Below are 15,708 nucleotides of genomic sequence, written 5' to 3' on the forward strand. Positions count from 1 at the left end.
CTCTATTCCTGATGAAGGGCTTTTGCCCGAAACGTCGATTTTCCTGCTCCTCGGACGCTGCCTGAACTGCTGTGCTTTTCCAGTACCACTCTAATCTATTTCAGAAGGCAATCAAGAATCAATCACATTGCCCTGCTTCCACGGTCCCATGTCAGACAAATGAGGTTAGAATGGCAGATCTCCGTCTCTACATGGCATTAGTGAAACAAATATGTTGCAGGACTCTGGTAGTTCACTGATGCTAACTTTTTATTCATGATGGATGTGGGCATTGCTGGCTGTGCCCAACATTTATTATCTATCCTTAATTGCTTTTAAGAAGGTGGTGGTGCAGTCTTGAACTATTGTAGTTCATGCAGTTGTAGGGACACCAACAATAGTCAAGATGAGAGTGGTGCTGAAAAAGCACAGCAGGTCAGGCAGTATCCGAGGAGCAGGAAAATCGATGTTTCGGCCAAAAAGCCCTTCATTTGGGCTGATGAAGGGCTTTTGCCCGAAACATCGATGTTCCTGCTCCTCGGATGCTGCCTGACCTGCTGTGCTTTCCAGCACCACTCTAATTTCGACTCTAATCTCAAACATCTGCAATACCCACTTCCACCCAGCTACAATAGTCCACTAGCTCTTCAAATGAGCATCATTACCGACTGCTAATCTCCTGTTTTTTCAGCATACTCTTGCGCTTTATTTCCATTTAGTGTCTCAATTGAAACTGTCTCCACCACACTTCCAGGCTGTGTATTTTATGCCCGAACCACTCAATGAAAGAATAAGTTTTACAAGTATTAGTTTTTAGCATTATTGAGTCATACATGTTTTAAAGCACTGAAAGAGGCCCTTCATCCCATCATACTCACGTCAATCATCAATTTACTTTTATTCCTGATGAAGGGCTTTTGCCCGAAACGTCGATTTCGCTGCTCGTTGGATGCTGCCTGAACTGCTGTGCTCTTCCAGCACCACTAATCCAGAATTTACTCTAGCACTTGACCCAGAGTCTTATATGTCAGTGTTTCAATTGTACACTTAAAATGTTGTCGGTCGCAGTCTCTACCATCTTTCAGGCAGTGAGTCCCAGATACCAACCATTCTCTGGATGAAAATAATCTTTCCTCAAAACCTCTCCTTACTTTCTGTTCCTTGACTTAAAACTCTGTCCCTTGGTTATTGACCCCTCTACTCAAGAGAAAACTTTCTCCCTATCTACCACTTAGAACTTTGTACACATGAATCAGATGCCACCCTCAGCCTTCTCTTTTTTGAAACTTTTTTTCATGTTTTGTGGATGTCGCTAGCACTGATTGGCCAGAAGGCAGTTAAAAGTAAATCACATTGCAGTGGGTCTACAGGCTACAGACTGGAGAAAGAGGGCAGATTTCTTTCTTTCAGGACATGACTGAACCAAATGGGTTTTTCTGAAAATCCAACAATGGTTGTCATTTTGGGTTCAGTATGACTCTTCTTCAGAATTGAAACAAACCAGTTGTATTGACGATGAGAGCTGACCATCACTTCTCAAGGACAGTTGGGGAAGCCCAGTTAATGTTTGCTGGTGATGGCCCTGTCTTGTGACCAAATGACAAAAGCAATTATCTGGGGATTCAAATATTAAGATGCGCTGAACAATTTTCGCCCCTGCAGCCTCTGAATCAAACAGACCCCGAACATGTGTGATGGTGTCGACTGCCTTCAGCTTCTTTGGCAGAGCTTTCCATTCTTGAAACAGAAAAAATAGGAATAGGATTAGGCCATTTGGCCCTTCAAACTACTCCTCCACTCAATATATTCATGGCTGATCATCCAACTCTTGTTTCTCCTCATGACCTTCAATCCCTTTATTTCAGATATTTACTGAATTCCATTTTCACCATCTTCTGTGGTGAAATTCAAAACCAGATCAGCAGAACCTTGGCCTGAGACTCTGGATTGCTGTCTTAATAACATTTCCACTATGCTACCACCTTCCCATTACTCGAATGGAAAATAAAGCCACTCTTTTTCCCTTACGGTAAATCAGGACTTGTAGAACTAAGGAGCATCATTTAAAAATAAGAGGCTGCCCACTTAAGAGATGAGAAATTGATATTTTTGCCTCAGAAGGTCGTGCTTCTTTAGAATTCCCTCGTGAGAGGTATGGATGCAAAGATATTAAGTAATTTAAATTCAAAGGTAGATATATTCTTAATCAAAAACAGGAATTGCTGGAGGAAATCAGCAGATCTTGCGGCATTTGTGCTGAGAAAAACAGAGTTAACTCAAGTCGAGTCCTGTGACCCTTTAACAGAACTGAAAACGGCTTGGAATTAGTGGAATAAAACAAAGAGACCTGAAACAAAGTCAGATATTGTTGAAGATATTTGGGTCAAGCAGCATTTGAGAGGGAAAAAACAAAGTTTACATTTCAGGTCTAGTCACTCGTCTCAGTTCTGATGTAAGATGCAAGGTCCCTCACCAAAGATGAGATGTTGTTCCTCCAGACTGTGATGATCTTCACTGGGGCACTGCAGCAGGTTTGAGACAGGCAGGCTGGCCAGGGAACACAGTGGTGTTGGTGTGGCAGGCAACAGGAAGCTCAGAATCATTTTATGGACAGAGAGGAAGTATTCGGCAAAGCAGTCACCCAGTCTGTGTTTTGTCTCCCCAATGTACATATTGTGAGCAGTGAACACAGCAGACTAGATTGAGAGAAATTCAGGTAGATCGCTACTTCATCGTCTGCCTTGGGTAGCGAGAAGATGGCATCATCAGAACGGATGTGATGGAAATGAAGTAACTGGGTGAATAAAGTGGAGTGCATATGGGAAGCAGGATGTGAGGACGTATAGTCAAGGTAACTGGAGTAGTCATTGGAATTGTGGTAGATATTAGTGGTCAGTCTATCCCTAGAAATGGAAACAGATGTTGTGAATGGAAAGGGATGGTGAGAATGGGGCACATATTGAAGAGAAAGAAGTAGCATCTATGTTGCTGTTGAGGTATGAAGAAAGAGTTGTGGGGTACGACACAAGTAAGATTGGAACAAGAAACGTTCTGCATACCATGTTCCACAAAGTGATAAGCAGAACAGGCATCTGTTACTCTTTGTTGAATAGTCAATAACTAGATAGAAGACAGTGGGTGATGGTGGAGGGTTGCTTTTCAGACTGGAGGCCTGTGACCAGTGGAGTGCCACAAGGATTGGTGCTGGGTCCACTACTTTTCATCATTTATATACATGATTTGGATGTGAACATAGGAGGTATAGTTTGTATGATTGCAGATGACACCAAAATTGGAGGTGTAGTGGACAGCAAAGAAGGTTTCCTCAGAGTACAATGGGATCTTGATCAGATGGGCAAATGGGCTGAGGAGTGGCAGAGGAGTTTAATTTGTATAAATGCAAAGTGTTGTAGTTTGGAAAAGCAAATCTTAGCAGGACTTATACACTTAATGATAAGATTCTAGGGAGTGTTGCTGAACAAAGAGACCTTGGAGTGCAGGTTCATAATTCTTTGAAAGTAGAGTTGCAGGTAGATAGGATAGTGAAGAAGGCATTTGGTATGCTTTCCTTTACTGGTCAGAGCATTGAGTATAGGAGCTATACAGGACATCAGTTAGGTCACGTTTAGAATATTGCATACAATTCTGGTCTGCTTCCTATCAGAAGGATGTTGTGAAACTTGAAAGAGTTCAGTAAAGATTTACAAGGATATTGCCAGTGTTGGTGTAGAGGTCCTGTACCTTTAAGAGAGTTGAAAAGCTAGCAAAACTGCCTGACACAGCACAAATTGTTCTGAGCAAGGTAACTCTGAAACACATGTTCAACACAAATAGAGGAGCTGGGTTGCCATGAGACAAGAACAAATTCAAATTCAACCAATCAATTTAAGTTATGCCCAAGATACCAAAATCCAATCAAATGTGAATTAAATATTTTGATAATATTAAAATGAATGAAATGATCCAATGTGTCAGGGTATAAAACCAGACATTTTGTACAGTTGAGAGAGAACTGCCAAACGACTAACACATGTAGGTTGCTAGCTCAAAAGCTCTCTGAGAGGTACCTGTCTATGAGGTGTCTGTACCACAGAACATTGAAACTGACCTGGAGAGAATCTACAGAGGAAAATCTACAGAAGAAACTGTACGGCAAATCTATAGCAAAGCTGACTGGTTTTGAAAAGTAATTTTCTTTTTGTAAATTTTAATTGGAATTTTTTTAATGGGACTAGTATTGTAGAGTGGGAGGTAAAAGATAGGTTTAAGAGAAAGGAGTTGTAAATAGTTGCTATTTTTAATATTCTCTGTTCGACTTGAAGAATAAAGTTGCTAATTTTTACTTTAAATATTTACCTCTGGGATAGCTCTTTGCATCTGGGATTTTATCAGATTAGGGCACAGGGTGAATCTTTTCTGTGTTGCTGGTTTAGATTAGCAGAAGGGTTTCCTTCATGTTATAACAGATTGGGAGCTCATTCGGGATTTGAACATCTTTTGGCAGATTTGAATAGATTTGGGGTACAAAAAAGCCCAGTAGATTTAAACACTTGCAGGTTGGTGTCCTAGATCTTTAAATAAAATGGAGGTGGACAATTTGTTTAATTTCAGTGTTTCGGTTGGTTAAGTTCAAAGTGAAAGAAATGGCTCTTAAAATTGCTAAAGTAGTTCTTGAACTTGAAGATGATTCTCAAATTTGCCAAGAAAGTTTAAAAGGAAAGAAAAAGGCCATAATTTGAGAATTAGCAAAGAAGTAAGATTTGGGTTTAACCAAGGATAAGACGAAAGCTGATGTTGTAAGGGAATTACTCAAACACTTAAGTGTGTCAGAGAAACAGACGAGTGTAGTCAAGGTAGAAAAACTTAAATTACAACTGAGGAAAATGGAGTTAGAAGATAAACAAAGGGAGACAGAAGAAAGAGAGAGGGAGAGAGAAAGAGAGAAAGAAGAGAGAGAGGAAAAAGAGAGAAGGTTCTTAGCTGAGCAAAGACAGAGAGAAGAAAGGGAGAGACAAAAAGAGAGAGAATTTGAACTTGAGAAGTTGCGACTTAGTCATAAAGTCAAGTTAACAGGATGGAGATTAAAAGAGAAGGTCTTGATATATACAAATATGCCAAAACTCCGCCACATTCTGAAGCCTTCTTTATTTCATTTGAAAAATTGGCTAGGCAGATGGAGTGGTCCAAGGATTTATGGGTAACGCTAGTTCAGATTAAACTAGTAGGCAGAGCTAGTGCGGTATTTGTCGCACTGTCAGATGAGGGGTTAAGAGATTATGGAGAAGTCAAACAGGCTAATTTAAGTGCTTATGAATTGGTACCAGAAGCATATAGACAGCGGTTTAGAAACATAAAGGAGGAACCAGGTCAGACTTATACTCAGTTTGAAAGAATTAAACAGAGTCATTTTGATCAATGGGTACAGGCCTTAAAAATAGATAGGACCTATGAGGTTCAAAAAGAGATTATGCTTCTGGAAGAGTTTAAAAACTCACTTCCAGGGATGGTAAGAATTCATGTAGAGGAACATCAAGTTCAAGAAGTGAGAAGGGCAGCAGAATAGTCAGATAAGGACATGTTGGTGCATAAGACACGCTTCCAGTCAGAAATTTGTCCTGTGAGGGATAAAAGTTGGGAGAAGGGGACATCCTACACTTCGAAACAAAAAAGTAGAGAATACTGCTAAGAGTTTACCATGAGTTAAAAAAGAAGCCCAAGAGAGTGGAAAGGAGGTGAATGACCTCAGATATTTCCACTGTGGTAAAGTGGGACACATAAAGTCACAATGCTGATCATTAAAGAAAAGCACTGTGGGAAAAGATGTGGTTAAAAAAAATTAAGCCAGTGGCATTCCTAAAAGTAGCAAAGGAAACCCCAAGGAGAGCCAAGGAGCTGCAGGAGAGTGCACAGCCTGGGCAGGGGCTAGGTATGGAGTTAGTACCTTACCTCTGTAAATAATTCACATCTGTGGGTAAAGTTTACTCAGGAAGAACAGGGGGAGAAGGGCAAAAAGTTATAATTTTGAGAGATACAGGATCTAACCAGTCACTGATAGTAAGAGATGAGCAAATTTGCACTCTTTCTGATCTGTTACCTGAGACAATGGTATTTGTGGGATAGATGGACAGAACTTTAGCGTTCCCTATGTAAGAACAGGTTGGAGTGCCAACTCAAGACTAAGAAGTAACTGTGGGAGTGATTGACAGAGTGCCAGTACCAGGAATCCAGTTTGTTCTTGGGAATAATTTAGCAGGACCAAGGTGGGAGTGACATCCCTTGTTGTATAGAAACCCAAGGAAAACTAAGAAACTGAGGAATAAAAACAGAAATATCCTGGTATTCTCCCAAATTGTGTAGTAACCCAGATCCCACTATCATAAGTCATAGCACAAAGCAAACACTAAAGAGAAAGATGAAGGTGTTGAGGTTCAGTTAACAGTTACCCTGTTTGACGTAATGGTACAGGAAAAACCTGAACAGGAGTAGGGTCAGACAGACGTGTTTGGTCCTGAAAGGCTAAGGGACTTGCAACAGAAAGACAAGATGACAAAAGATATATATGTGGATGCGTACTCTGAAAAGGAGGCAGAGAATATTCCAGAGGGTTATTATCTAAAAGATAGAATCCTAAGATGGAAATGGAGACAATGGCAGGTTAGTGCAGAGGAGAAATGGCTGTTGCTGGTAGCATACAGACAGGAGATGTTATAGGTAGCACATGAACTACCTGGAGGAGGGCACTTAAGGGTACGAAAGGCTGAGGCTAAGGTACAAAAACATTTTTATTGGCCTGGAATGCATGAGGATGTGGTTAACTTTTGCCAAACATGTCATACATGCTAAATGGTAGGTAAGCCACAGGCGGTAATAAAACCAGCCTCTTGTTGCCAATTCCCACATTTGAAGAACCTTTCACACGGGCTATGATTGATTGTGTAGGTCCCCTCCCGAGAAATAAAAGTGGGAACCAGTACTTTTTAACCACAATGGATGTGTCCAACAGATTTCTGGAGGCAATTCTATTATGGAGTATCAAGGCAAAAAGGGTGGTAGAGGAGTCAGTAGCTTTCTTCACACAGTATGGGCTACCCAGTGATTCAGTCAGACCAGGAGTCAAATTTTACTGCTCAGCTGTTGAAGAAGCTTATGAATGGCTTAGGTATACAGCACTTTAAATCCAATGTGTATTATCCTGAATTCCAGAGAGCTATAGAAAAGTGGCATCAGGCTTTGAAGACCATGTTGAGAGCATACTGTCGGGATTACCCAAATGATTGGGATAAAGGTATCCCATTCATATTGCTTGCCATGAAAGATGCCCCAAACAAATCTACTTAGTTCACTCCGTTTGAGTTAATATTCAGGCATGAAGTGAGAGGCCCTTAAAAATAATTAAAGAAAAACTGACAGACTAAAGTTGGAGATCTCATACTTACATTACTTACCAAAGGTGAGAAAGAGATTAAATCAAGTAGGTGAGTTGGCTAAACAGCACCTAAAGAGGGCACAGCACAGAATGAAGCAAGTGGCAGATAAAAGCTCTGAGACCCGGATGTTTTCTCGAGAGGATGATGTGTTATTACTGTCACCAATGATAGGAGACCCCTTCAAAGCCAGGTTTAATGGTCCCTATCAAATTGAGAAAAAGTTGACTCAGGTGAACTATCTAGTAAAGATGTCAGATAGGGTAAGTCAGATGAACATGTTGAAACCACATTATACTAGAGAGAAAGAATTGGAGAGACAGGTGCTAGTTACTGCCTCAAAGAGTGAGGAATCAAATCCAGATGGTGTGAATTTTGATGTGCCTCAAAGGATGTTAAAAAATGAAGTCCTTGAGGAGTGGGATAGGTTGGTAAACTACCTATCTCAGGAGCATAGAACACAGTTGAAAGGCTTGTTACTGCAGTATACGGACATAGGTAAGAATCAGATGGGAGGACTAATGCTATTGTACATGAAGTAGTCGTAGGGAATATTGCTCCGATAAAACAGCACCCCTATCGGCTTAACCTTATCAAAGCCAGACAGGTCCAGATGGAGGTGGAGGCCATGCTCGATGAGGACATCATCGAACCAAACCAGAGCGAGTGAGTTTGCAAATCATCTTAGTTCCCAAACCAGACAGCACTCAATGATTCTGTGTGGCTTATCGGAAGGTCAATGCCATTACAAAATTGGACTCATATCCAATTCCTAGATTGGAGGAATGTATTGAGAAAGTTGGACAAGCCAGTTACATCACCAAGTTGGACTTACTGCATGGTTACGAGCAGGTACCTTTATCAGACATGGCGAAAAAATATTTCTGTGTTTGTAACCCCAAATGGGCTATGTCAGTTTGAAGTGATGCCCTTTGGAATGAAGGACGCACCTGCCACATTCCAAAGACTCATGAACAGAGTTGTGGCTGGGTTAACAAACTGTGCAGTCTATTTGGACGATGTAGTGATCTTCAGTAAGTCCTGGAAAGATCACATGGTACAGTTGGCAGAGTTCTTTGAACAACTACAAGAAGCAAAATTGGTGATAAACCTAAATAAAACAGAATTCGCGAAAGCAGAGGTGATGTTCTTGGGACATAACATCGGTCATGGAAGGTTGACCCCATGGAACATAAAGACGAAGACCATTGAGGAATTTCCATGACCAAGAAAGAGGTGCTTTGATTTTTGGGACTCAGCAAATTCTATCGGAATTCTGGATTAGTGGTGCTGGAAGAGCACAGCAGTTCAGGCAGCATCCAAGTAGCTTTGAAATCGACGTTTCAGGCAAAAGCCCTTCATCAGGAATAAAGGCAGTGACCCTGAAGCGTGGAGAGATAAGCTAGAGGAGGGTGGGGGTGGGGAGAAAGTAGCATAGAGTACAATGGGTGAGTGGGGGAGGGGATGAAGGTGATAGGTCAAGGAGGAGAGGGTGGAGTGGATAGGTGGAAAAGGAGATAGGTAGGTAGGACAAGTCCGGACAAGTCATGGGGACAGTTACTGAGCTTGAAGTTTAGAACTAGAGTGAGGTGGGGGAAGGGGAAATGAGGAAACTGTTGAAGTCCACATTGATGCCCTGGGGTTGAAGTGTTCCGAGGCAGAAGATGAGGCGTTCTTCCTTCAGGCGTCTGGTGGTGAGGGAGCGGCGGTGAAGGAGGCCCAGGACCTCCATGTCCTCGGCAGAGTGGGAGGGGGAGTTGAAATGTTGGGCCACGGGGCGGTGTGGTTGATTGGTGCGGGTGTCCTGGAGATGTTCCCTAAAGCGCTCTGATGGGATTGAACTGTCAGTTGGTTATTCTTCGAAGAAACTCAACATCCACCTGAAGAAATACTCCCAAGATTGAAGAAGAACTACTGAGTTTGATCCTGGCCTTACAAAATTTTGACATGTATGTCACGAACAACGTGTTGGAGACGGTCGTGTACACAGATCACAATACTCTTACATTCTGAGAACACTTTAAAGACAATAATATGCGACTATTTTGTTGGAGTCTTATGTTACAGACTTTTAATTTACATATCATACATGTTGCTAGCCATAAGAATATAATCTCATATGCATTATTAAAGATTTAACTGATAAAGTATAGATAAGATTGATATCTATTCAATACTATATTTATGTGGGAAGAAGTTAATGTGAACTTAGATTACAGTTATATGTATGTCATGATATTGTAGTTAAGGATTACAGAAAAATAATGAAGCTATCTTTTCATTATGGTGGTTCATTTTTTTCTTAAGGAAGGAGGTGTTATGAAGGTGTAGAGGTACTGTACCTGTAAGAAAATTGAAAAGCCAGCAAAACTGCCTGACACAGCACAAAGTGCTCTGAACAAGGTAACTATGAAACACATGGTCGACACAAATAGTGGAGCCGAGTTGCCATGAGACAAAAACAATTCAAGTTCAGCCAATGCATTTAAATTATGCCCCAAGATACCAAAGTCCAATCAAATGTGAATTTAGTATTTTGATAATATTAAAACCAATTAAACAATCCAATGTCTTGGGGTATAAAACCAGACATTTTGAACAGTAGAGAGAGAACTGCCAAAAGACCAGGCTATTAGCTCAAGAGCTCTCAGAGAGGTACCTGTTTGTGAAACTGACCTGCAAAGAATCTACAAAGGAAAATCTACAGTGGAAACTTGGCAAAGCTGACTGGTTTTGAAACATGTTTATTTTTGTAAATCTTAATCAGGATTGTTTTATTGGACAAGTATTGTCGAGTGGGAGGTAAAAGATGGGTTTAAGAGAAAGGAGTTGTAAGTAGTTGTTAATTTTAATATTCTCTGTTGGACTTGAAGAATAAAGTTGCTAATTTTTACTTTTAAGCATTTACCTCTGGATAGTTCTTTGCCTCTTGAATTTTAACAGATTACAGCACAGTGTGAATCTTTTCTGCGTTGCTGGTTTAAATTAGCAGAGGGTTTTACCTCATGTCATAACTGGTTTGAGCTTTAGGGAGAGGCTGAATAGACTGGGGCTGTTTTCCCTGGAGCGTTAGAAGCTGAGGGGTGACCTCATAGAGATTATAAAATCATGAGGGGCATGGATAGGATAATTCCGAGATGGGGCACTCTAGAACTAGAGGGCATAGGTTTAGGGTGAGAGGGGAAAGATATAAAAGGACCTAAGGGGCAACTTTTTCACACAGAGGATTGTGCGTGTAAAGAATGAGCTGCCAGAAGAAGTGGTGGAGGCTGGTACGTTTGCAGCATTAAATAGGTATATAAATAGGAAGGGTTTAGAGGGATATGGGCGAAGTGCTGACAAATGGGACTAGATTAGGTTAGGATATCTGGTCGGCATGGGCTAATTGGACCAAAGGGTCTGTTTCCGTGCTGTATGCCTCTATGACTTGATAATAACGAGTCATACTTTGCATTTCACTGTGAAATGGGATATAGGGAATTTGAATGATTTTTTTTCACCCAAAGGATGAGCTCAGTTGACTGGACGACACAGAATGACACCAATGGCATGGATTCAATTCCCACACCAGCTGAGGTTATCATGAAGATCCCACCTTCTCAGCCCGACTATTGGAATATTGCGTGCAATCCTGGTCTCCTTCCTATCAGATAGATGTTGTGAAACTTGAAAGGGTTCAGAAAAGGTTTATAAGGATGTTGCCAGGGTTGGAAGATTTCAGCTATAGGGAGAGGCTGAACAGGCTGGGGCTGTTTTCCCTGGAGCGTCGGAGGCTGAGGGGTGACCTTATAGAGGTTTGCAAAATTATGAAGGGCATGGATAGGATAAATAGGCAAAGTCTTTTCCCTGGGGTAGGGGAGTCCAGAACTAGAGGACATAGGTTTAAGGTGAGATGGGAAAGATACAAAAGAGACCTAAGGGGCAACTTTTTCACACAGAGGGTGCTATGTGTATGGAATGAGCTGCCAGAGGAAGTGGTGGAGGCTCGTATAATTGCAAGATTTAAGAGGCATTCAAATGGGTATATGAATAGGAAGGGTTTGGCGGGATATGGGCCAGGTGCTGGCAGGTGGGACTAGATTGGGTTGGGATATCTGGTCGGCGTGGACGGGTTGGACCAATGGGTCTGTTTCCATGCTGTACATCTCTATGACTCTCCTGTCTCCTGAAGCACTTTGACTGTCACTCTCTCTTTCTAATGAGATAGTGTGACTATGGTGACTTTACTGTTAGGATTTGGAATGCACTGCCTTGGAGAATAGTCAAGGTCGGTAACCCTCACTTGGATAAACACTTTGAATGTCATAGCATGCAAGGCTACAATAGTATCCCTATTGCAATAGAGCCTGAATGGGCCAAAGACAATAAGAAATATGGACAGGAGTAGACCTCTCACACCCTTGGGCCTTCACCGCTATTCAGTAGGATCATGGCTGATCTGACATTCCTCATGTCCATTCTACAGCCCTTTCTGCGTAACTCTTAATTCCTTGACTGATCAGGCATCTATCTCAGCGTTATATACACTCAAAGACTCTTTCCCCACAACCCCTAAAAGGCTGCAGATGCTAGAATCCAAGATAGACAAGGAGGAGGTTGGAAGAACACAGCAAGCCAGGCTGCATCAGAAGGTGGAGATGGGTCCTGAAAAAGGATTACAGCTGTAACATTGACTGCTCCACCCCCCTTGATGCAGCCTGGTTTGTTGTGTTCTTCCAGCCTCCTGCATACCCACAACTACCAGTGGTAATGAGTTCTAAAGATTCACAACCCTGTGAGAGAGCAATTAATTCCTCTTCATCTCTCTCTTAATTTGGCCCTCCAGTACTCTGAGACAATGCTCTCTGGTCCCAGACTCTCCCATGATGCTAGGTTTAATGAGTTGAAATTTTAAAACAAACCCCGGGGGTCCATGGTGTGTTTTGAACCCGCGCCTCTGGGTCGTCAATGGGGTCCGACGACAGGTGCACGTGACTCCAGCAAGGGTCTTGGAGGGTGGGAGAGCGGCGCGCACGCGCACTGCTCTGCACTCCCGACCCGAGCAAGTGACGCGATCACGTGAGAGACAGAGCGAGGGTGACGTCGAGGGACCGTAGCACGTGCCTTGATGACGCCATTTGCGTCGCAATCGAGCGCGGATTGAGAGACGACGTCGGGATCAGGGCGCGGGTGACGTCACGACGTCGGAGGGGGAGCAGCGGGAGTCCGGTTTGTTGCCGGCACCTTGTTTTGATTTGGGAGCGGGGGGCCGGGCTGCAAACGGTCGGCTCACCGGGGCGGGGGATGTGGGCCGCCCAGCAGGAGGAAGGCCAGCCGCTGCTGGGCCCGGCTCCTGTTGGAAGCCGCCTGTACCGGCGCCGCTGGCTCATCCTGGCCGCCTTCTCGGCGCTGGGGTTCCTGCAGGGCCTCCTGTGGAACTCGTGGGGCCCCATCCAGAACTCAGCCAAGCAGGCTCTGGGATTCAGCACCCTGGACATCACGCTGCTGGTGCTGTGGGGCCCCATCGGCTTCCTGCCCTGCTTCATCTTTATGTGGCTGATGGACAAGAAAGGTGAGGGGGGGAAAGAGGGAGGGTCTACTCAGAGGGGGGTGGGGTATTCAGAGGTCCTGGGGGAGAGGAGGGGTGATATACGGCGTGTATATGCGGGTGGGAGAAGACGGGGTGTACAGGGGGTAGAAGGGAGGAGGTGGGGGCTATACAGAGGGGTAGGAGAGATGTGGTAAGAGAGGGGGTGGGGGATATAGATAGGGGTAGGGGGATGTACGGAAGGAGGGTACAGAGGGGTAGGGGGATGTACGGAAGGAGGGTACAGAGGGGTAGGGGGATGTACGGAAGGAGGGTACAGAGGGGTAGGGGGATGTACGGAAGGAGGGTACAGAGGGGTAGGGGGATGTACGGAAGGAGGGTACGGAGGGGTAGGGAGATGGAGGGAAGGAGTGTGCGCCGAGGGGTCGGGAGGTGGAGGGAAGGAGTGTGCGCCGAGGGGTCGGGAGGTGGAGGGAAGGAGTGTGCGCCGAGGGGTCGGGAGGTGGAGGGAAGGAGTGTGCGCCGAGGGGTCGGGAGGTGGAGGGAAGGAGTGTGCGCCGAGGGGTCGGGAGGTGGAGGGAAGGAGTGTGCGCCGAGGGGTCGGGAGGTGGAGGGAAGGAGTGTGCGCCGAGGGGTCGGGAGGTGGAGGGAAGGAGTGTGCGCCGAGGGGTCGGGAGGTGGAGGGAAGGAGTGTGCGCCGAGGGGTCGGGAGGTGGAGGGAAGGAGTGTGCGCCGAGGGGTCGGGAGGTGGAGGGAAGGAGTGTGCGCCGAGGGGTCGGGAGGTGGAGGGAAGGAGTGTGCGCCGAGGGGTCGGGAGGTGGAGGGAAGGAGTGTGCGCCGAGGGGTCGGGAGGTGGAGGGAAGGAGTGTGCGCCGAGGGGTCGGGAGGTGGAGGGAAGGAGTGTGCGCCGAGGGGTCGGGAGGTGGAGGGAAGGAGTGTGCGCCGAGGGGTCGGGAGGTGGAGGGAAGGAGTGTGCGCCGAGGGGTCGGGAGGTGGAGGGAAGGAGTGTGCGCCGAGGGGTCGGGAGGTGGAGGGAAGGAGTGTGCGCCGAGGGGTCGGGAGGTGGAGGGAAGGAGTGTGCGCCGAGGGGTCGGGAGGTGGAGGGAAGGAGTGTGCGCCGAGGGGTCGGGAGGTGGAGGGAAGGAGTGTGCGCCGAGGGGTCGGGAGGTGGAGGGAAGGAGTGTGCGCCGAGGGGTCGGGAGGTGGAGGGAAGGAGTGTGCGCCGAGGGGTCGGGAGGTGGAGGGAAGGAGTGTGCGCCGAGGGGTCGGGAGGTGGAGGGAAGGAGTGTGCGCCGAGGGGTCGGGAGGTGGAGGGAAGGAGTGTGCGCCGAGGGGTCGGGAGGTGGAGGGAAGGAGTGTGCGCCGAGGGGTCGGGAGGTGGAGGGAAGGAGTGTGCGCCGAGGGGTCGGGAGGTGGAGGGAAGGAGTGTGCGCCGAGGGGTCGGGAGGTGGAGGGAAGGAGTGTGCGCCGAGGGGTCGGGAGGTGGAGGGAAGGAGTGTGCGCCGAGGGGTCGGGAGGTGGAGGGAAGGAGTGTGCGCCGAGGGGTCGGGAGGTGGAGGGAAGGCGTGTGCGCCGAGGGGTCGGGAGGTGGAGGGAAGGCGTGTGCGCCGAGGGGTCGGGAGGTGGAGGGAAGGCGTGTGCGCCGAGGGGTCGGGAGGTGGAGGGAAGGCGTGTGCGCCGAGGGGTCGGGAGGTGGAGGGAAGGCGTGTGCGCCGAGGGGTCGGGAGGTGGAGGGAAGGCGTGTGCGCCGAGGGGTCGGGAGGTGGAGGGAAGGCGTGTGCGCCGAGGGGTCGGGAGGTGGAGGGAAGGCGTGTGCGCCGAGGGGTCGGGAGGTGGAGGGAAGGCGTGTGCGCCGAGGGGTCGGGAGGTGGAGGGAAGGCGTGTGCGCCGAGGGGTCGGGAGGTGGAGGGAAGGAGTGTGCGCCGAGGGGTCGGGAGGTGGAGGGAAGGAGTGTGCGCCGAGGGGTCGGGAGGTGGAGGGAAGGAGTGTGCGCCGAGGGGTCGGGAGGTGGAGGGAAGGCGTGTGCGCCGAGGGGTCGGGAGGTGGAGGGAAGGCGTGTGCGCCGAGGGGTCGGGAGGTGGAGGGAAGGAGTGTGCGCCGAGGGGTCGGGAGGTGGAGGGAAGGAGTGTGCGCCGAGGGGTCGGGAGGTGGAGGGAAGGAGTGTGCGCCGAGGGGTCGGGAGGTGGAGGGAAGGAGTGTGCGCCGAGGGGTGGGGGGATGTCGGGAAGGATGTGTAGGCATTGGAAAAGGTGCAGAGCAGATTTACCAGGATGTTGCCTGTTCTGGAGCGAAGGTCTTATGAGGAAAGGCTGAGAGACTTGGGTCTGTTCTCATTGGAAAGAAGGCTAAGGGGAGTTTCGATCTTGACATACAAGATGATCAGAGGATTAGATAGGGTGGACAGTGAAATACTTTTTCCTAGGATGATGACATCACCTTGTACGAGAGGGCATAACTACAAATTGAGGGGTGATAGATTTAAGACAGATGTCAGAGACAGGTTCTTTACACAGAGTGTGGTAAGGGCATGGAATGCACTACCTGCTAATGTAGTCAACTCAGCCACATTAGGGAGATTTAAACTATCCTTAGATAAGCACATGGATGATTTTGGAATAGTGTAGGGGGACGAGCTGAGAATAGTTCACAAGTCGGCGCAACATTGAGGGCTGAAAGGCCTGTTCTGCGCTGTATTGTTTTATGTTCTATGGTGTACAGAGGGAATATACAAAGTGGCTGGGGGATATGTAGAGGGAAGTAAGATAGAGGCGAATAATA

The 15,708-nt window shown here is 46.7% G+C and overlaps 1 protein-coding gene across 1 annotated transcript in view; it reads left to right on the plus strand.

Annotated features, from left to right (window-relative positions):
- The first annotated feature begins 12,564 nt into the window (after positions 1-12,564).
- Positions 12,565-15,708, plus strand: part of slc49a4 (solute carrier family 49 member 4) — a 68,905-nt gene continuing 65,761 nt past the window's right edge. Inside the window, exon 1 of the mRNA XM_072579915.1 lies at positions 12,565-12,954. Within this exon, the coding sequence (XP_072436016.1) occupies positions 12,687-12,954 (268 nt within the window). The 5' untranslated portion in view covers positions 12,565-12,686. The remainder of the gene's footprint in view (positions 12,955-15,708) is intronic.

Source organism: Chiloscyllium punctatum, chromosome 10, assembly GCF_047496795.1.
Source record: "Chiloscyllium punctatum isolate Juve2018m chromosome 10, sChiPun1.3, whole genome shotgun sequence".
In the NCBI taxonomy this organism is placed as follows: Eukaryota; Metazoa; Chordata; class Chondrichthyes; order Orectolobiformes; family Hemiscylliidae; genus Chiloscyllium; species Chiloscyllium punctatum.